This window comes from Trichechus manatus, unplaced genomic scaffold (genome assembly GCF_000243295.1).
Source record: "Trichechus manatus latirostris isolate Lorelei unplaced genomic scaffold, TriManLat1.0 scaffold00010, whole genome shotgun sequence".
Lineage (NCBI taxonomy): Eukaryota > Metazoa > Chordata > Mammalia > Sirenia > Trichechidae > Trichechus > Trichechus manatus.
Genome location: NW_004443946.1, coordinates 21,670,555 through 21,691,253, shown reverse-complemented (window position 1 = coordinate 21,691,253; position 20,699 = coordinate 21,670,555). Strand labels below are relative to the sequence as shown.

General features: G+C 49.1%; 1 protein-coding gene across 1 annotated transcript in view; it reads right to left on the bottom strand.

The window, feature by feature from the left end:
* Window positions 1-20,699, bottom strand: part of GALNT16 (polypeptide N-acetylgalactosaminyltransferase 16) — a 115,798-nt gene that overhangs the window by 29,916 nt on the left and 65,183 nt on the right. The window contains exons 2-6 of the mRNA XM_004370980.1: window positions 7,696-7,853; window positions 5,162-5,260; window positions 3,869-3,936; window positions 3,241-3,306; window positions 845-966 (exon numbers count right to left, since the gene is read on the bottom strand). Coding sequence (XP_004371037.1) covers window positions 845-966; window positions 3,241-3,306; window positions 3,869-3,936; window positions 5,162-5,260; window positions 7,696-7,853 — 513 coding nt within the window. The remainder of the gene's footprint in view (window positions 1-844; window positions 967-3,240; window positions 3,307-3,868; window positions 3,937-5,161; window positions 5,261-7,695; window positions 7,854-20,699) is intronic.

The following is a 20,699-nucleotide window of genomic DNA, read 5'->3' as shown; positions in this document are numbered from 1 at the left end:
GAGAATGCAGGCACACATAGGGGCCCCCTGCCCTCTCTGCTCTTTGAAAGTACTGTCCTCTCCTCCCTCTTTCTCAGGTTTTCCAGCCTGACCAAAAGCTCCCCCATCACAGGACTCCCACTTCCCCCAGGAGAAAACCATCACCCATGCGTCATAGGAGCTTTATAGCTCACCCAGGCTTTCATCCATCTAATTCTCACAACAACCAGTGAGGCAAATACAGTCGGCCCCTGTACTCTGTATCTGCAGTTTCTGCATCCAGGGATTCAACCAACCGCGAATTGAAAAAATTGGAGGAGGGGGGAGTGATGTGTAGGCACACCCTGCTGTAGCCTCCCACCATTTCACAGATCCTCAGTCTTTCTCCAGCACTCCTTGTTTGAGCATTGTTCACCTGGCGTCTGATGTGCACTATGTAGTTAGGCCTGCGATGGTACTGAACATGTACAGAGTTTTTTTCTTGTCATTATTCCCTAAATAATAGAGTATAACAACTACTTACATAGCATTTACATTGTATTAGGTATTATCAGTAATCTAGAGATGATTTAAAGTGTTCAGGAGGATGTGCATAGGTTATATGCAAATACTGTGCCACTTTATATAAGGGACTTGAGCATCCGAGGATTTTAGTATCCACGGAGGTCCTGGACCAATTCCCTGCAGATACCAAGGGACGACTGTATTACAATTATTCCCATTTTCAGATAGAAAAAGCTTAATGAAATGAAGTCACTCCGGGAAGCAAGCGAGTTAGTCTTCAATCACTGCCCGCCCGACTCCAGAAACATGGCAGGGGGCATCCCCAAGGGCACCCATCTCACCCAGGGACAGATGGACTCACCTCCTTCACTCGCTGCAGCATGGGCTGCAGCCACTCAGTGTTCACTTCACAGTGGCTGTCCAGAAAGGTGAGGACGGCCGCCATGGCCACATCTGCCCCGCGAACTCGGGACCGGATCAGCCCTGCAGTGGAAATAGACAGGGGTTGGTGCTGGGACTGAGGGGAGAGCTGGTGCCAGCTTGCTTTCCAGCCATCCCCCAGAGCCCCAGGGCCTCCTCTCCACCCCTCCAGGGACTGAGGCTTCCTCTGAGTTATTGGGCTTGAACTTTATTTTGTCCTTCTGTTTGTTTCCATCTTCCCTCCCTCCTTCTCCTCCCTTTATTCCTCTCATCCATCCACCAACCATTCATTATTCCATGGCCCTTCCCTGAGTGCCTGCCACATGCCAGACGCTGTTCTAGGCTCTAGGGACACATCAATGAACAGTCACAGTTTAGCAAATGGAAATTGCAGCAGAGTGTGGTTTGAAGGAGAGCCAGAAACCAAAGTTTCGCTCCCCACTACCACCCACTGAGAACCTCAGGGTGATTCCCACCAGCTGCACTATCACGTATGACACACAGAGAATCTTCTGGAATAAGACAGGCTTGAGTTTGTATGCCAGCCCCTTCACTCACCTTAAGCATGTTATTTAACCTCTCTGAGCCTCAGTTTTCTTATTTATAAGATGCAGAGAGCTAATAACCCCTACCTCCCAGGGCACTGTGAGGATCAAACAAGACACATGGAGAGTAGCTGGTGCCCAAGAGGCATTTTGTTCTTAGATTCTGCTCTTCCTCCTGCATGTCCTTGAAAGCCTCACTAATAGCACATTGACCTTCAAGGAATGGTCTTGCTTTTGGCAGCTCTCTGGTCAGGCCTGGGGACCTGCCTGGTCAGGAGACAGGAGGCTCAGGTGGTCCTGCTGCTGCCAGAACAGCCATCAGGGCCCTATGAGCTGTGGGGTAGGTCCTGACCCAGTCGGGGAGAGAAGGGCCTCACTCTGAGAGTTCTGAATACAAGTTGCTTCTGGGAGGAATTTCCTTGGCCACACCTCTGCCCAGCTCTGCCTCTATCTGTCTGACTACCCTCCATCTGTCCATCCAAAAGTCCATCTATCCATCCAAAAGTCCATCTGTCCATCCAAAAGCACCTAATTGTAAATTGATATCCACTTTTGGGCAAAAATCCAGGAAACAGCATAATCCTAGGCCTGATGGCCCCTGTAACCTACAAGCCACTCTCCCAGTGTCTGGGAGGGATTTATTTTGGCCACTTCCATTTCAGCTTGAAGGTCTCACTCACCAATGTTGTCGTGGCCTCTCAGCCCAACTGGTCTTTCTTAAATACATCTATCACACCTTTCTCTCTCTCTCTCTCATGTATGCACTCTCCCTCTCAAACCTTCAGTGGCTCCTTGCTGTGCACCTTATCAAATCCAAATGCCTTCCTCTGGCTTCCAAGGTCCTCTGTCATTTAACTTCACTCCACCCATTCCCCCAGCTGACCAGGCCTGGCTTCTCACTGGAAGGATGTGTAAGCAGAGCTAGGGTAAGAGGCTGGGCTTTAGGGTGGGTGGACAGAGTTAGAATCCCTCTCTAAACCCGAGCTTCCTTATATGTAAAGCGGGGACAGTAGGCTATTGTGAGGACTGGATGTGGGAATGTAGGCAAAGTGAATGCCTGGCACATGTTGAGAACTCAAGAAGAGGGGCTGTTAGTATTACATGTCTACTTGTTCCTGACCCTTGCCTTTGCTTGCAGAGTCCCCAAGTCTCGAACTCCCTCCCTTGCTGCCCGTCACCTGTCCCACAGCCCCTTGCCCCAGTAGGACCTATCTCTCCCCCAAAAGCCCTCCCTGCTCATCGCAGCTTTCCTTCAACTCCTCTACTCCGATCTCCATGTTATTCACACATAACTATAACCAGCCTGTTGCTGAGGTAGATTCTGACTCCTCAGCTGCATAATAAGTTCTCCAAGGTCAGGGACTTTATTTTATACTTCTTTTGTGTCCCCTAGAGTGCCATGCACAGGGCTATGCCATAGGTGATGCTCCAAAGCACTTCTGGATTGGAAGTGAGGTTACACCTGCATTGTACTGCCCTTTGAATTTCTCAAAGCATCTCCACAGAACCTGCCTCATCCAATCCTCACAATAACCTTAAAAGGCAGAAAAGGGCACTAGTATTAGCTCCATTTCTCAGAAGAGACAACAAGGCACCCAGAAGTAGAGCAACTTGCCTATGTTGCGCCATGACAGAGGCTGGGATAGCAGGAAGGTCTTTCCACAGACCTTGCTCTCGGCCCATCAGGGATGCAGCAGGGTCATGCTGGGTTAGCATGATGAAAGGGAGTGGTGAGGTGCAGAGAACTGGACCAAGATGAGTCCATGGTGTGGCCCAGGACCCAGGGACTCACCTTCCCGCCGGTCATTGCGCAGGCACTTGACCTTGGGGATCCTGGTCAGGAGCAGACAATCTTCAGCTGGGCGTGGGGTTAGGGAGAAAGAAAGTAAGCTCCTTTAGACATGGGTGACTGGAACTGCCCAGGAGTTGTCCCATAGCAGGGCCAGGGAAAGGGCCGGGAATGGGGGATGCATGGAGGGACATAGTCATGTCTACCGGCTCCCACTCCCAGGCCAGGCCATCTGAGGAACGCCTGTGCCTATAGAGTTACCCTGCAGGGGGCGCCAGAGAGCACCAGCAACTATGTTGCCAGCCTAGTTCTTGCAGAGCTAGATTCAAGGGACTATCTGTGCATGGCAGTTGTGATAATGAAGGATGTTACTGATATTGTTTTAATTTTTTTTATTGTCATCTCACTGGTGCCCCATTCAAAGCAACACTACCCTTTCTCCTCCTTTGGCACCAAGAAGGAAGGCCAGGGAGGGGACCTAGAAAAGACTAAAGATCTGGACTGGGGCACAGAGAGAGCGAGCACTCACGGTCAGGCTGTGGTAGCCAGGACAACCTCAAGAGTGCTTGCCCTAGTGTTCTGAGGAGATGGGGAGTAAAAGGGGGGTAGAAAAAGGAAGGTGAATACTTACAATCTGAACTGAAGTCATCCACTAAAATGATCTCCTGGATCAAGTTGGCAGGAGTTCGATTCAGGACACTGGAGCAGCAGTGGGGACAGAGAGGAGCCTGGACTTAGGCGGACACCCCCCATTCACATCTCCCTGCACTGGGGGGCTCTCCTACTACACAGCTCAGGGGCTGGTACATTCCCACAGGCATCTGCTTGCGAGCTTTCCAGGCCCTGATCAGTGGCTAAGAAGCAGTGAGTTCCTCAGGCTTTTCCAGGGACCTGCTGACCCTGCCACTTGGACCCTCAGGCACTTGGGACCAATCCCAGATAGGGGAATGGGGACTGCCTAGTTGAGTTGGAGGAGACAGGAGCTGCAGCTGCTCCAACTGCCTGAAGCTTAACAAGCCCTGCTCGGGGGCAACCTCAAGCTGGACCTGGAGTAGCCTGCGCAGAAGGCCTAATAGGTCAGCAGTCCCTGCATGGTGCAAATGGAAATCCATGTTAGAGGTCTGGGTTCACCCAGAGGTGCTTCGGAAGAAAGGCTTGGCAATCCACTTTCAAAAAATCAGCCATTAAAAACCCTACGGAGCACAGTTCTACTCCAACACACACAAAGTCGCCATGAGTCAGAATCGACTTGACGGCAACTGTTTTTTGTTTGTTTATTTTTTAATGGGTCATGAGGCTTGTTCTTAGGAGTCCCCTTCTGCTCCTTTCTTCCACCATACTTCCTCCTCCCCTCCTTGGGAAAGGAAATCCAATCCCTTGAGTCCCTGGGATGCCACTGGGAACTCCTTTCCAAATCACTTCTTGATTGGAAGTGAGGTTACAGCTGCATTGTACTGCCCTTTGAATTGTCTAAGTTCATTGAGGAAATAGGGTGAGTGGGACTTAAACTTGACTATAGGGCCAAGCTTAAGAGAAGGCCAGAGGGCACCTCTCTCTGATTGACAGACAGGCACCTGCTGGGCTCACATTCATCTGCCTAAGGCCTCAAGTCCATTCCTGCCTCTCTCTGCTTCTGACCCCTGTATTTCTGCCCTCACCTTGGGGACCTAACCTTGCATCTGACTGCAGCATCTCGTTAACACTTGGACTTCTAGGGTTTTGACCCTGGCCATTCCCTGACCCCAATTCACCAGCCCCAGCTTCTCATAAGGGCAGGACTCACCCTTCCATTGCCCGCTGGTCTTCACACTATCTGGCCACAGCACCCTGTCTTAAGGTCCATCCCTGCCAGAGGCTCAGCGGGTTCTTCCGAGGCTTTGGGGGCAGCACCACCAAGGAACGAGTGTCCCGAGACTGTGCTTACCTCTTCACTGTGCGCAAGAGGGTGGAGCGGGCTTCATTGTGGAAGGTAATGATGACGCTGGTAGCCGGCAGGTCTAAGGAGTAGGACACAGATGGGCAACTGTGGAGGGAGCAGGGAGGTCAGAGGCCAGCTGTGGAGGCAGGCTCGAGGCTTTTCTTTGTCCAGGCCTGCTCCACCGCGGAATACCCCTATGGAGCAGAAAAGGAAGCCCGAAGCCAGGACGCAGTCCCCTGCCCCTCCATGCCCACCCTCTAACCCACTAAGGCCCAGCACTCAGATGCCACCCAGCCTGGAGGCCGCAGCGAAGCAGCAGTCTGGGGGACCTTTCCAGGCCCAGGGGATCTTTACCAAAGACCTGGAGTATCTGGAACGCCAAATCCATTCAAGTGTTAGTAGGTAGGACTCCTCCCATGTGCAGGCACTGCACCAGACCTGGGATCAGCACTGAACCAGACAAACTCCCTGCCCTAGGGAGTGAACATGCTAGCAGATTGAGGGAGATCAGATGCAGGCCCAGAGGGTAAACAGCCTCCTTGGTCTTCTGACACTCTGGGACTTCTTCCTTCTCTTCTCCCCCACTCCTGACATTTGGTAGAATCTGGAGAGGAATGGCCCCCACCCGCCTGCCCATAGGTACCTCCTCCCTGCACAGATACTAGCAGCCTGCTGGAGACACCAGGCAGGGTCCAGCTTCTCTCTTCCCCAGGGTTCCTGGTCTCCAGTGGAAACTTAAGTGCGGCTGGAGGCCACCAAAGGCACCTCCTGCTACCTGGCTCCCTCCCCTGTCAGCTCTGGGTGCCGCCATTTACAGACAGCACATTCTTGGCCCATTGGCTCCCACTCCTCAGGAAAGAGAATTAAAGCAATCCATTCCTGCCAGCCATTATCCCTGTTGTTTCTGCAAATGCATTTATCTGTGCTCCTGGGGCCAGCTGGAAGGCGGCTGCCGCGCTGGTTTTCATGGCAATCCTCTTTATTACAATTGCTCTCTGACTATTCCAGCAGGAACATTTTTTCATTACAACATTTATTCCACGGACAGCTGTGTAGAGCCAGCATTCCCAGACCCATTTCCTGGCCTGCAGAGCAGACAGGGTCAGACAGGCCGGAGTCCCACCAGCCTGGGACCCCCATGGGAGAAATGCTGAGAGGCTTTAAAATAACTGTCCTCAGGAGATGAAAGTTGCGGGGAGGATGGGGAAATTCACCTCCTGCCCCTTAAAGTCATACTTTCCAATGCCTGTCCTTGCAAGGGCATGCAGATCTGGGGGCAGGAGGGGGCTTGGCTGGCTGAGTGTGGAGAAGCAGGCAGAGGGCGCTCCTGACCCCTGCATTTCTGCCATCATCTTGGGGGATCTAACCCGAGAGCAAGACACCTCCTGGCCACCCAGCACTGACCTCCAGGGCCCCCTGTTCTCTGTCCTTGTTCCCTAGCCATCTGGTGCCCAGGAAGGAGGGTATCTAGATGGCGATGCTCATTCTCTCCCCGAAGGCAGCAAACCCACCATTACTGGGCATCAGCTGACACCTCATCTGGAGGGTGGTAGTTCCAAGCTGCAGACACATGGGTGGATCAGTTCCAATGCACCTTCACTGCTCTGCTAGACTTTTACATGGAGCATAGAGGAGGTCCTGAACCCAGCCTGGGTCAGCAAGGAACTTTCCCCAGAAGAGAGGATACTGAGCCATCTTGAAGTATGCAGGTGGGGCTGGGTAGGGGTATGTTTGAGCAGAGGAAACAGCATGTGTAAAAACAAAGAAGGGAGGAAAGAGGAGGCAGGACTGCTAGAGCATTAAGTGCAGGTGAGAAGAGGCTAGGAAGGTAGACAAGGCCAGATCATGGGGGAAGGGGTGGCTTATACTTCAGGATAAGGAGCTTGGACTGTTCCTGTGGGTGATGGCAGGAAGAAGAAAGACTGGAGGTGATGACTCATAATCTAGATCAGAGGAAGCGACAAGATTCTGAACCAGGAAATTTTGTTAGGGGGAGGGGAAAGGTAGTGGTGGTTTACTGACTTGCCCAAAGTGGGACACTTCCTTGATCCTAGTCCCACCTCACTGCATTGGGAGCATAAAGCACAAGACTGGGAAGCATTTTTGGGAGGGGCTGAGGAGGTGAGGCAGGAGGGTGGGATGAGAGGAAGGAAAGGGAGGCCAGAGGGGCAGCACACAGCTCTCCACTGCTTGCATGGCAGGAGTGGGGTGGGGTCCTCTTCACTCAGGCACCATCAGCAGGGTACCTGGAACTCCTGGCTCGCCCAACCCTCAGACCCCCTGTGGCCCCCTGATAGGTCACTGTTGCCAGACTGAGGTGTTGGAGGGTTTCCTTGGCCTTCGCAGGCCTGCCTGCAGCCTGATTAGACCCTCAGAAGATCAATAAAATAGGCAGGAAAAGAAATTGAGGATGAGGGTTTGAATATCTCAACTAGATTCTTCCTCATTTCTTAAATACACATGACTGAAAGACAGTAAGCTAAACAGTGTTAGCCCTTCTCCCCACCTTCCTTTCTCCATCGGCACAATGGAGGCCATACCTGTAATGGCGGGTGTCCCGGATGGGCCTGTCTGGGCTCAGCTTGTCACTCTCCAGTTGGTTGAAGGCGTGCTGCCTGTAGGGGTCCTCTCCAGCCTTCAGCTGCTTGGCTGCTAGGTATGCCTTCTCATCAAAGCCTCTTGAGGGCGTTCCTGTCACCTAAGACAAAGGTCAGCATCAGAGGGGCCCACAGGCAAGAGGACTGGTGGATAATGTAGCTGCTGTGTGGTAAACACTTACTACACACCAGCCATGAGCCAGCAGCTCTACCTCATTTGTACCTTACCCCAATTCTGTGAGAAGGAGATCTTATTTCCCCCATTATACGATGAGGAAACTGAGGCTCAGAGAGGTTGAAAAAAAGTGCCCAAGGTCAGGGTTAGTAAGTTGCATGGTCTGGATTCAAACCGTGGTCGTTCTGACTCTAAGCCCACACTCTTAACCAACATTCTTTGCTGGATACGGAGAGGGTGACTCCTGGGGTGTACCAGACTTCCAAGACAAGGTGACCTGAAGGGAACACAAACCAGACTGGAGTCCACCAACAACCTGTAGATTGACAGTCTCCAGGGATGAGCTTGGGCCTTACACTGGGCTAGGCATATCGGAGGTGCTTGATTAGTAAAACACCCAGGTCTTGGACAACCTCCTTACTACCCGTGAGAACAAGCAGGCCCTCAACAGGCTAATGCCAGAGCTTCCAGAACTTGCATGCACAGACAGTGATGCATCTTCTCCGGGACTTTTGCTTGCTGCTGAAATAGTCCCATCAGACCCACTGAGTCCACAGTGCTAAGTGCTGGGGAGTGATGGATAACAGCCTCCCTCCTCCTTAGCCACACTCTACCCTGTGCTCCCAAAGTCCCACCATCAGAGACACTGGGGAAGGACACATCAGAGATGAATGGATGGATGGATGGATCCTGACACCTTATTACTTGAACCAAACCGCTGACTGGATGTTCCCCAGAGTGCCATGAAATATCATCAACGGTGAGTGCATCCCGGCTCCAACCCATCCACCCACTGTGGGCCTGCAGAGGCAGCAGGAAGGCAGGTCTGGATTGCTCATTCACAGAACCCTTGCATGAGGACTCTGTCACAAGACTGCTCGCCAGAGGGATGGTCCCAGGAAGGCAGCTGGACCTGCAGCAGATGTGTTGGGTGATGCTGGAGAATGTCTACCAGCAGCCCAGAGCTTCCTTGTTCTCCGGAGAGCCCAGCTCCCAACCACACTGGACAAGAATGCAGAAGGCTCCAGGGAGCTCTTTTCTCCTTAACTGCTGCCACTCTGTAATGCTTGCATCCTGTCCTTGGATCCAGTCAGAAGCTCCCTGAGGTCAGAGCCAGGGAGGGAGATCTCCTTGAGTCCACTGGATTAGCCCCTCATGCTAGACACAGGTGCTCGGGCATGTATGTTGAGGATGGTGACAACTACTGGGCTGCTGCTGTAATGTTCTGAGTCAGTACCAGGGGCTGAGCAGATGGGGCAGAGCCCCCTGTGGGCTTGAAATCCATTGCAGGAAAGACAGGAGGAGGGAAAGAAGGAGAGAGGGAGCGAGTGAGAGGGAGAATATTTTGGCTTGAACACTGGATTTCTAGAAGGGCCTAGGCTGTCCAACTTTGAAAGTGAGAACGAGAGAGAGATCTTTTGTGTCCAGGAGAAGAGTGGATGCCAACTCTGCACCCCACCTTCCTCCCAGATGGAGGCATCAAGTCAGGGAAAAATGGAAAGCAGCCTCCAACTGATGGCTACAGAGCTAAAATAGAGAAAACTGCAGAGGGATGATTGCTTTGAAGCTCCGGAGAGTATATCACTTAATTATCCTACAAGTCAACTGTGGGAAATAACCATGTTTATTTATTTAGGACTATGGCCACTCTGTGGGCTTCAGGAAACCTCTGAGCATCATCCCATACTCACCCCATCACCCAGTAAGCATGTATTGAGAACCAACGATGTGAGTTGTAAGGATCACCTGAGCATTCATTCATTTGTTTATGAATTCACTCATTCACTCCATTCATTCATTCACTCATTCATTCAACAAAGCTCCACTGGAGCACCTCCTATGTGCTGGGAAGTAGAAGAACTGTTTACAAGACTGTTCCTCTGTTTCCAGCCTGCTGTCTTTCTGCACTTCATTCAAAGCTTCCTCAGGACCATGGAGAATGTTCCAGAAGAGTGACTAATCAGCCAAGTTTACCTAGCGAAGTTCCTCCCAAGACATCAGAACTGAGTAAGACATTCTCAAAGACACTGTCTGGAAAAGTCTGCTGCTCCCTCCCATGGACTCATAGCCTCTGAGTGGTCCATCCCACCTTCAACGTGGTACCAGCGTATGGAGTTGGACTCTCCACCTGTGAGACAACTTCTGAAGATGGGTGCCATGGAAATACCAGAAACCACTTCCTCCCAGAGGTCTTAACTCTTCCTTCACGTGGACTAAACAGTCCTTGGGATTTGGAGCTGAAACATCAGTTGGCCCTCAGCCAGCCTGAGGAGGGGATACTGAAGAAGGGTAGGATGTGGCTAACAGTAATTCTATGACTTTAGTAGCTCCAGAGACTTTGAGGTCCTGGTGGTGCAGTCGTTAAAAGCTCAGCTGTTAACCAAAAAGGTCGGCAGTTCGAATACACTAGCCCCTCCTTGGAAACCCTATGGGGCAGTTCTGCTCTGTCCTATAGGGTCACTGTGAGTCAGAATCGACTCGAAGGCAATGGATGTTTTGGGTTTTCTACTCATTCCCTCCCTGGCCTCACCCTAGTCACCACCCAGAGCCATTCTACCTCTGATACCCAAGCCCCAGTTCACTCACCCAGACCAAAGCTCATTTCTTTCCAGCTTTTCAAACTCTCCTTTTCTCTTTAGCTTTGTTCTTTGATCTTGAGTCTCTCAGACCTTTGAATGTTCCATAAGCATCTCAAACTTAACACCTCAGACCTAACTCCTCATTCCCCTCCCAAAGCAGCTGCTTGTCCTGTGCTCCCTGTTGCAGAGACAGGCACATCCATTCTCCTGGCCATCCAAGACACAAATTTGGGGGTCATCCTTGATGCCCTCCTCCATGCTCCACAGCCTCACCCACACCTCTGCCCTGTACACACATAGCCGGTGTCCTGTAGGCAGACCACCAGTATTAAATCAACAAATACTTATTGAAAATCTACTATGTGCTACGTACTGTGCAATACAAAAATAAACAAAAAGCAGTATGCCCACCAGAAGAGAAATCTAGGAATCTGGCCCATTTCCTGCCCCCATCTGACCCCAGGCATGGCCATGGAGGACCAAAGAGAAGAAAGTATCCCTCCAACCTGAGAGCACAGGAAGCTGGGAGGACGGACCATGGACCCCTACCCACCCCATTCCCGGTTGAGGTGGGAGTCCTGGCTTCTCTTGGCCAGGAGATGTCGGATGCACCTTGGACTGGTGACCACTGAATGCTGTTTCCCTCCTCCACTCCTTTAGAGGGAAACTGTATTGCTATGATCCTGTTTTCCCACCAATATTGCTTACTAAGCATGTCAGTAGGACGTAAATGCATTGTTTGGCTCCAGGCTGCAAGACCATGAGGAGCTATATCTAGACTAGCCTGAGAGGCTGGAGATCCTGGGCTTGGAGCCACACACAGCCACTGCACGGGACTTGGTGTTGCTGCCCTTTCTGGAGCGGGTGAGGGTACTGTGGGCGCCTTGTGGAATTCTTATATTAGTCTGGGATACGTATTTCATTTTACTTGGATCCACAATCAACACACATGGAAGCAGCAGTCAAGAGATCAACGACGTATTGCATTGGGCAAATCTGCTGCAAAAAACATCTTTAAAGTGTTCAAAAGCAAAGATGTCACTTTGAGGACTGAAGTGTACCTGACCCAAGCCGTGGTACTTTCAATCACCTCATATGCATGTGAAAGCTAGACAATGAATAAGGAAGACTGAAAAATAATTGACGCCTTTGAATTATGGTGTTAGGGAAGAATCCAACCACAGACTGCCAGAAGAATGAATAAATCTGTCTTGGAAGAAGTACAAAGAGAATGCTCCTTAGAAGCAAGGACGGCGAGACTTTGTCTTACATACTTGTTATCAGGAGGGACCAGTCCTTGGAGAAGGACATTATGCTTGGTAAAGTAGAAGGTCAGCAAAAAAGAGGAAGACCCTCAACGAGATGGACTGACATAGTGGCTGCAGCAATGGGCTCAAACAGCAACGATTGTGAGGATGGCGCAAGACTGAGCAGTGTTTCGTTCTGTTGCAGATAGGGTCACTGTGAGTCGGAATCGACTCAACAGCACCTAACAACAACAACAAGGGCACATATCACACTGCTATGAAATGTGTGCTTTACTTCTCTTTCTTTTCTACTGGATCGTGAGAACCCCACCTTTGAGCTCCCAGCACCTGGCACATAGTAGGTACTTAGCAGATGTTTGCTGAATGAATGAATGGAAACCTAAATATTGTCTCTGCTCTCAAGTTGCTTATCATCAATTGGGGAGGAAACAACAGCAAACAAATCAGAGCCTCTGACACATCACGTGACCTTCCATGGCATTCTCTCTCCCTCAGGGTACAAGCCCCACGCTCACAGTGGCCCATGGGGCCCTGGATGAGCTGGTGTTCTGTCACCTCGCTTAGCTCAGCTTCTACTGTTTCCTCCTCACTCTCTCTGCTCCAACCACACTGGCCTTGAACCTGCCAGGCACCCTCCCCCTCAGGGCTCTTTGCTCCGTCTGTTCCTCCTGACTGCAAGGCTCTTCTCCCCCTTTTCTCCCCATTGTCTCTGGGTGACTCCCTCTCTCACCTCTTATAAGGCTTTGCTCAAACACCCTATACAAAACTGCAATCCCAACCCACACTTGCATTCCCTACCTCCTTGCCCTGCTTTATTTTTCCTTATAGGACTTGCCATCTGATATTCTATTTTGCTTATTTATTCAATCTTTTTGTGTGCTTCTCCCCACAAGGATATAAACTTCTCAATGGCAGGGTTTGTCTATTTCATTTAACGCTGGATACCAAAGTCTAGAACAGTGCCTGGGTGATAGTACGCGCTCAAAAAGAGTTACTAATGAATCAGTGAGTGATGAATAATCATGACATCAAGCATCCCTCTCTTCCCATCATCATCCCCGTCCCCACTGGGCCAAACACAACACTTGAAAGTGAGCTGGACCAAGGTGATGGATAGTTTTGCCTGCCTTAGAGATCTTCTTCCCCACTCTCACGTTCCTGGCAGGGCTGTTAATCACTGCTCCCTACCACGGGGTGGGCACTAGAGCCAGACTAGGCCAATCTTATTACTGCATCCCTAACACAGTGAACGGTTCAGGAATGGTCATTTGACTCAATCTGAGCCAATGAGAATCTTCCCTGAGACTTTTCTATAAGATGAGCTCTTTTCATCAGCACTGCTAAGCTTGGAAGTTCTTCTTACCTATCACATGGAAAACTCTTGTCTGAAGAATGAAACCAAGAAGAAACAGAGTCCAAAGACAGAGCGAGAGAAGGAGCTCTAATATTGTTTGGGTCCCTCGAACCAGTCACATTGATCCATATTCTCTTTGAGTTCCTTTCTTTTCTTTCTTTCTCTCTCTCTCTCCCCATTGTCCCCTCTCCTCCCCTTACCCTCTCTCCCTTCCTTTCCTTAAACTAGTTCCAGTTGTGGGTCCTTTAGTAAATAACCAAAAGTGTCGAGATGTCAGTCCTTTCAACGAATAGAAAACCATTCTCCAAAGGTAAAAATCAAACAAAAACAATAGCCACTGATGGCAATGACACAGCGTAGGTGGCCGCCAGCCATTCTAAGATATCAGGTTGGCCTCTGGCATTTGGCCCAACTGGCTGGAGCCCAGAGCTGGGAGGGGCATTCCAGCCTTCCCCAGTAGGCAGGGCTGTGCTCAGGCTTGGGCAGCAGGGGTGGTAGGCGGTGGGGGGTGGTGTTCCACCTGGCTCTAAGAAATAATGTCATGGTGAGGCACAAGGGTTGGGGAGATAGTGAGTGATAGCCCAAGGAGCCTCCCACATTCCTCCAGCAGAGAGCTCTTGGCTGACTTTTAGGCAGCCGCCTCCCTCCCCAGTCTTTGTCCTTTTAGGGAGTGCCAAATCCAGCACTTCCATGTACAATAAGATCAATCACATCTGAAACTGGTTAAGCTGAAATAGTGACTTTGCTCTATAAAATGGGAAGAATTACTTCTCATCTTGGAGAGTTTTCTTTTCAGTCCAACATTCTACTAAACTTTGAAACTTGCCTGACTAGCTTCAGTTTTTGTTTTTTTCCCAGCTAGATTTGCTTATTGCTTCGTGGGCTGCTAAATTTAGGAAACAAACAGCAAAGGGGAAGGTTTAAAATAAGAAAGGAAAATATTTCCCATGTCATTTTTGTAAAAAACAGTCCAACCCAAATCCCCAAGCCTTGTAAACTTTCTTTTAAAGCATACACATACCCCTAATTTTAGATTTAAACAATTCAAACTCCTTTTAAGTAACTTCGGCCCAATTTTCTTTTACTGCCAGTAAAACAGGTACCTGCTGCGTTTGCCTTTCACTAAATGTCAATGAAATTGCAAATAAAAAGGCTCTAGTCTTATTTTATGGATGGCTCCTTACTTTTTTTTTTTCTGTGACTGCTATAAACCAAAAACACCTGGGGAACAAAATGTGATTCCTAATCACTGCCCACTCCCCTGGGAACAAAATCTCATCAGATGCTGGGTCCCAAGTTGAAAGGCTGCCATTCATTCCGAGGACCTGGAAACAGAGCACATGATTCAACATCTCTGAGCACAAGGCTCGTGTTCTGCCTCTCCCAAATGAAGAGGCGGGTCCCCTGGGGCCCCCTGGGGACCTTCTCGGTTCTGCCTTAGGAAGGAGTCACCCTCACTTGGCTTGCCAATGCTCCTACTCAACCAGACAAGATGCTGGGGGTGGCACAGGCCCGGGAACCTCAGGTTGGGTACAGAGGAAACTCCCCTAGGGTATCTAGGGTCCCAGAGGGGCCTGCCCCAGACATGCCCCCATATTCCACTTCACATTGCCTCAAAAGTGAGTCTCAGAATGGTTACCAGGCTGAGCTTTGAACTCTGGTGGCCCTGGGGTAGGATGCCAGGCTTTACTGGTCTGTGGTTTGGGGAAGTCATTTGTCCTTTCTGAACATGTTTCTTCATCTGGAAAATACGGATTATTGAGAGGATTAAAGGAGATAATATAGATACCACACTTAGCACAGAGCCTGGCACATAAATGGTATTTATGAATTATTATTATCTCGCCTGCCTTTTTTACCAATGGTTCTCAACCTTAAAATCCTTAGGGAGATTTTAAAAATCCCAACTCCCAGGCCATACTCCAGACCAATAAAACCAGATCTCTGGAGGTGGGACCCAGGCATCAGGAGTCTCACAGTTCTCCAGGTGGCTCCAATGTGCAACCAAGGTCGACGGCCACTGTTTTATACAAACATGTGATGATGAGGGGCGGGCTGGCAAAGTCGTGGGACATCAGAACTAGGAAAAGCCTTAGAGGCCGCCTCCTTGACACCTCTTCCCAAGGAGCCTTACTGTGAGTCTGGATTTTGGGCCTCTATATGTACTGAGCAGAGGCTTCACCATCAGCAAAGCTAACCACAACTCAGCTAGAGCCTCCATAGTTTCTACAGAAATTAACCACTTTGCAACACTTCTCCCCGGCAGGCTCTACAGTTCAATTATGTATTAAGGAGCACAGGGTGGAGCTGTCTGGGGAAGCCCACCTAGGGCCTCCAGGTGGATTTCCCACCACATCCTGCTAGGACCCCTCCAGGGGGCGCTGATGACCGCACAGCTTTATGACACTAACGAATGCTGTGATTTCTAGTGGTTTCACCAAGGGAGAGTGGGGAGCCCACTGTCCATTCCCTTAGGGTTCTGAGCAACAATGGTCCTCTACTCAAGGCTGGGATGAGGCATCAGGCCCACCATTCCAGACAGTCTCTACTCATATCCAAAAGGGTTCCAAGTCCAGTCAGGTTCCCCAGTCTCTGCCTAGCCCAGAAGCCCTCTGCATATGGTGCCTCTGAGTGGATTCTGAGGGTGGTCCATGCCAGGGATACAAGGCGTGACGGCTCAGTTTCCACCTGCTTATCCGTTTATCCAGCTTGAGTAGGGCATTCCTGGGTCTGCGAGGGGTACCAGAACCCTTCTCTCCTCTCCCAGTCACAGCTGTTGCAGCCCAGGGTATGAGGAAAGATTAGGCCTCTTCTACAGTAATGAGCCAATACTCACAGCTCATTGAGGGCCTACCATGTACTGGGTGCTATGCTAGGTGCATATTTCTATCTCCAAATACTCCTACAAAATAGGGGTGGGGGTCTGGGGACTATGGTTTCAGGGGACATCTAGGTCAATTTGCATAACAAAGTTTATTAAGAAAATGTTCTGCATCCCACTTCGGTGAGTGACATCTGGGGTCTTAAAAGCCAGTGAGTGACCATCTAAGATGTATCAATTGGTCCCAACCCACCTGGAGCAAAGGAGAATGAAGAACACCAAAGACACAAGGAAAGTATTAGCCCAAAGACAGAAAGGACCACATAAAACAGAGACTACAACAGCCTGAGACCAGAAGAACTAGACGGGGCCGGGCTACCAACAATGACTGCCCTGACAGGGAACACAACAGAGAGTCCCTGATGGAGCAGGAGAAAAGTGGGGTGCAGAACTCAAGTTCTAGTAAAAAGACCAGACTTAATGGTTTGATTGACACTGGAGGGACCCCAGAAGACATGGCCCCTGGACACTCTGTTAGCCTAAAACTAAAATCATTCCCAAGGCCAACTCTTCCGACAAAGATTAGACTGGACTATGGGACATAAAATGATACTTGTGAAGAGTGTGCTTCTTAGCTCAAGTAGATACATGAGACTAAATGGGCAGCTCCTGTCCACAGGTGAGATGAGAAGGCAAAGAGGGTCAGGTGCTGGTTGAATGGACACAGGAAATCCAGGGTGGATAGGAAGAGTGTGCTGTCACAGTATAGGGAGAGCAACTAGGGTCAGATAACAATGTATGTATAAATTTTTGTATGAGAGACTTGAATTGTAAACTTTCACTTAAAGCACAACAACAACAAAAAACTCCTGCAAAATAGGTGCTGCTTTTCATTGTATTTTCCTGGGTCCTTCGATTCTGTCTCATGGCAACCCCATGTGTTACAGAGTAGAACTGCACTCCACAGGAGTTTCATGGTTATGATCTTTTGAAAGAAGATTTCTAGGCCTTTCTTCTGAGGTGCCTCTGGGTGGGTTGAAAACACCAACCTTTCAGTTAGTAGCCAAGTGCTTAACCATTTGAGCTACCCAGACACTCCACAGGTGTTCTTCTTACCCTCACTTTACAGAGGTGGAAACTGAGGCACAGAGAGGTAAAGTAGCATGCCCAATGTCACACAGCTGCCTAGTAACTAGGCTGGAACTGGAATTGTGGCTGTCTGGTTGCAGAGCCTGAGCACAAAGCTTTCTCTGTGTGCCTTCAGACTACTCCTGGGCCCAGATGTGCTTGGCACCCCCTTCCAATTCTGAGTCCCTCAGCTCAAGAACAAAGCAGCTGGCCTCTGGTGCCCAGCACACAAACAAGCTCTGACAAGTGCAGGCTGGGAGGCTGCCTCCCTCCTTGGCTCAAGGATCAGAGCATCAGCTCGTGGCTCAGATGGGGAGTTGCCCAATGCTGTCATCTCTTGGCCTGTACATGGACTTGGAAACGCTTTTCTGCTTGTGGCTCTAAAGAACATGGAAGAGAAGAAAAGTACAAGAGTTTGTGTTATTCAGACCAAAACAGTATATAACCAGATTTCCCTGAATCATCAGGAGCCTCCTAGGTCTTCCCAGCCAGGGACACTCCCAGTGCCTGATGACCTTCAGTTACAGTCATATCCAACGGTTGTTGTTGTAGCTAGCTGCCGTCAAGTCGGCCCCTGACTCATGGCAACCTCATGCACAACAGAATCAAATGCTGCCTGAAACTTGCCATCCCCATATTGGTTATGAATCAGACATTGTGATCCATAGGGTTTTCACTGGCTGATTTTTCAGAAGTAGATTGCAAGACCTTTCTTCCTAGTCCATTTTAGTCTTCAAGCTCCATTGAAACCTGTTCAGCATCATAACAACATGCAAGCCTCCACCGACAGACGGGTGGTGGTTGGCTGCGCAGGAGGTGCATTGGCTGGGAGTCGAACTCAGGCATCCCGCATGGAAGGTGAGAATTCTACCACTGAACCACCACCCCTGCACCTCCTATCAAAAGGGTGACAAGGCCAATTCCTGCTCAGGTTCGTGTCTGCAGAGTCATACCAGTTCCCTAAATAGCCCAGCCACGGTCTGTGGCTGCAGGAAAGGTGGTGAGCAAAAAGCACGGCTGAGATGGGTTAACCTCAAGCCTCACCAGCCTTGACACACACACACCACCAGCCAACATTGGATGCAGGTCACTTTGATGTGGTGTGGTGAAACCAATGTGAAATCGTTCACTATAGATCAGTAAGTAAGCACAAGTAACCCCATGTTTACCTTGTTTATTGGATAATCTGCTCCGGTCTATATATTATCACTGCACTTCATGTGATGCATATTCAGAATCTACTGAATTAAGACCTGTCAGATATTAATTAGAAAAAGTGAAAGCAACAATGGGGCCAGGTAATACATAGAACACATACAACGTGACTATTGCAAGGGTGGCAATGGTTTCCTGCCTCACCAACTGATGCTGGGACTCGCAGAGCCATGATCAAATTCATCCCATTAGAACTCAGAAAGGTCCCAATCATGGCTGGTCACCTGGATTTATAACACCTTTCAGAACAAAGAGTAAAATTAGAATAGTGGCTCAAGTGGGACATTATTAGCATGGTGGGTCAAATTTAGAACTACATTATCTATGGTCATAACTAACAATTAGGTTATAGCTGTCACAAAAATGTTCACCAAAAAGACAGGGCATCACAAAGGCAGACTTCTTGTATCAGCTTAAGTAAAAAGACAAAGGGACAGGGAAGGGGGAATATCTTAGTCATCTAGTGTTGCTATAACAGAAATACCCCAAGTGAATGCTTCAACAAACAGAAGTTTATTCTCTTACAGTCCAGTAGGCTACAAGTCCAAATTCAGGGCGTCGCTCCAGGAGTAGCCTTTCTCTCTCTGTCGGTTCTAGAGGAAGGTCCTTGTCATCAATCTTCCCTTGGACTAGGAGCTTCTCAGCACAGGAACCCTGGGTCCAAAGGACGTGCTCTGCTCCTGGTGCTGCTTTCTTGGTGGTATGAGGTCCCCCTGTCTCTCTGCTGGATTCTCTCTTTTATATCTCCAAAGAGACTGATTTAAATTACAACCTAATCTTGTAGATTGAGTCCTGCCTCCAATCCTGCCTCATTAACATCATAGAGGTAGGATTTACAACACATAGGAAAATCACATCAGATGACAGAATAGTGGACAATCACACAATACTGGGAATCATGGCCTAGCCAAGTTGACACATATTTTGGGGGGACATAATTCAATCCCTGACAGGGGACTTGGGAAAAAGTAGCCTGCCTCTTGTGCATCTGTCCTCTAGGGCCACTGCTGGGACAGGTACAACTTGTCCTGTCAACAGGGCCATGCCCCTGGGCTAGCAGCTCCCCCTGCAGTCCAGCATTTTATCTAGGTACAAAATACAGGGTGGCCATAAAATCTGGAAACATGGTTAATGTTAGTATTCTTTTAACAGATAAAAACCAAACTCACTGCTGTCAAGTTGATTCTTACTCATGGTGACCCCATGTGTTACAGAGTAGACCTGCTCCATAGGGTTTTCTTGGCTGTAATCTTTATGGAAACAGATCATCAGGCCTTTCTTCCACAGTGTTACAGGGTGAGTTCAAACCGCCAATTCTTCGGTTAGTAGTCTAGTGCAAACCATTTGCACCATCCAGGGACCTATTTAACAGCTACCAAACCAAAAACAAAACTGGTTGCTATAGAGTCAATTTCAACTCATAGCAACCCTATAGGACAGAGTAGAACCGCCCCATAGGGTTTCCAAGGCTGCAGATCTTTATGGAAGCAGACTGCCACATCTTTCTCCCGAGGAGTGGCTGGTGGGTTCGAACTGCCAACCTTTCAGTTAGCAGCCAAGTGCTTAACCACTGCTCCATCATATCACAGATGCACGTGTGGAGATTGATGGAAATGTAGTGTCATGTACCACATTCGTTACAGTTTTGTGCAGAGCACCAAACCATACACTGTTAATGAGCAACAACACAATGACTATATCATGTATTGTAATGTAATCTAAATGTACTCTTTATTATGTATGCTCATCTGTGTTTTCCTTTATGGTCACTGTCTTGGTTATCTAGTGCTGCTATAACAGAAATACCACAAATGGATGGCTTTAACAAACAAAAGTTTATTCTCTCACAGTTTAGGAGGCTAGAAGTCCAAATCCAGGGTGCCAGCTCTAGGAGGCTTTCTCTCTCTATAGGCTCTGTGGGAAGGACCTTGTCGTCAGTCTTCCCTTGGTCTAGGAGCTTCTCAGCGCAGGGGGTCCAAAGAACATGCTCTGCTCCTGGCCCTTCTTGCTTGGTGGTAATGTGGGCCCCCTCCTCTCTGCTTACTTTTCTCTTTTTTATCTCAAGAGATTGACTCAAGATACAAACTAATCCTGTAGATTGAGTTTTGCCTCATTAACATAACTGCCTCTAATCCTGCCGCATTAACATCAAAGGTTAGGATTTAAACACATAGTATAATCACATCAGATCACAAAATGGTGGACAACTACAAAATACTGGGAATCATGGCCTAGCCAAGTTGATATACATTTTGGGGGAACACAATTTAATCCATAACAGCTACCTTGTAGTGAAGCTGAATCTTAAAGAAGGGGCATGGCTTATTCTTGAAAAGACTGAAGGTGTAAAGACATAAATTCTCCCTGACTTATCTACAAATTCAATACATCCCAATCAAATGACAAC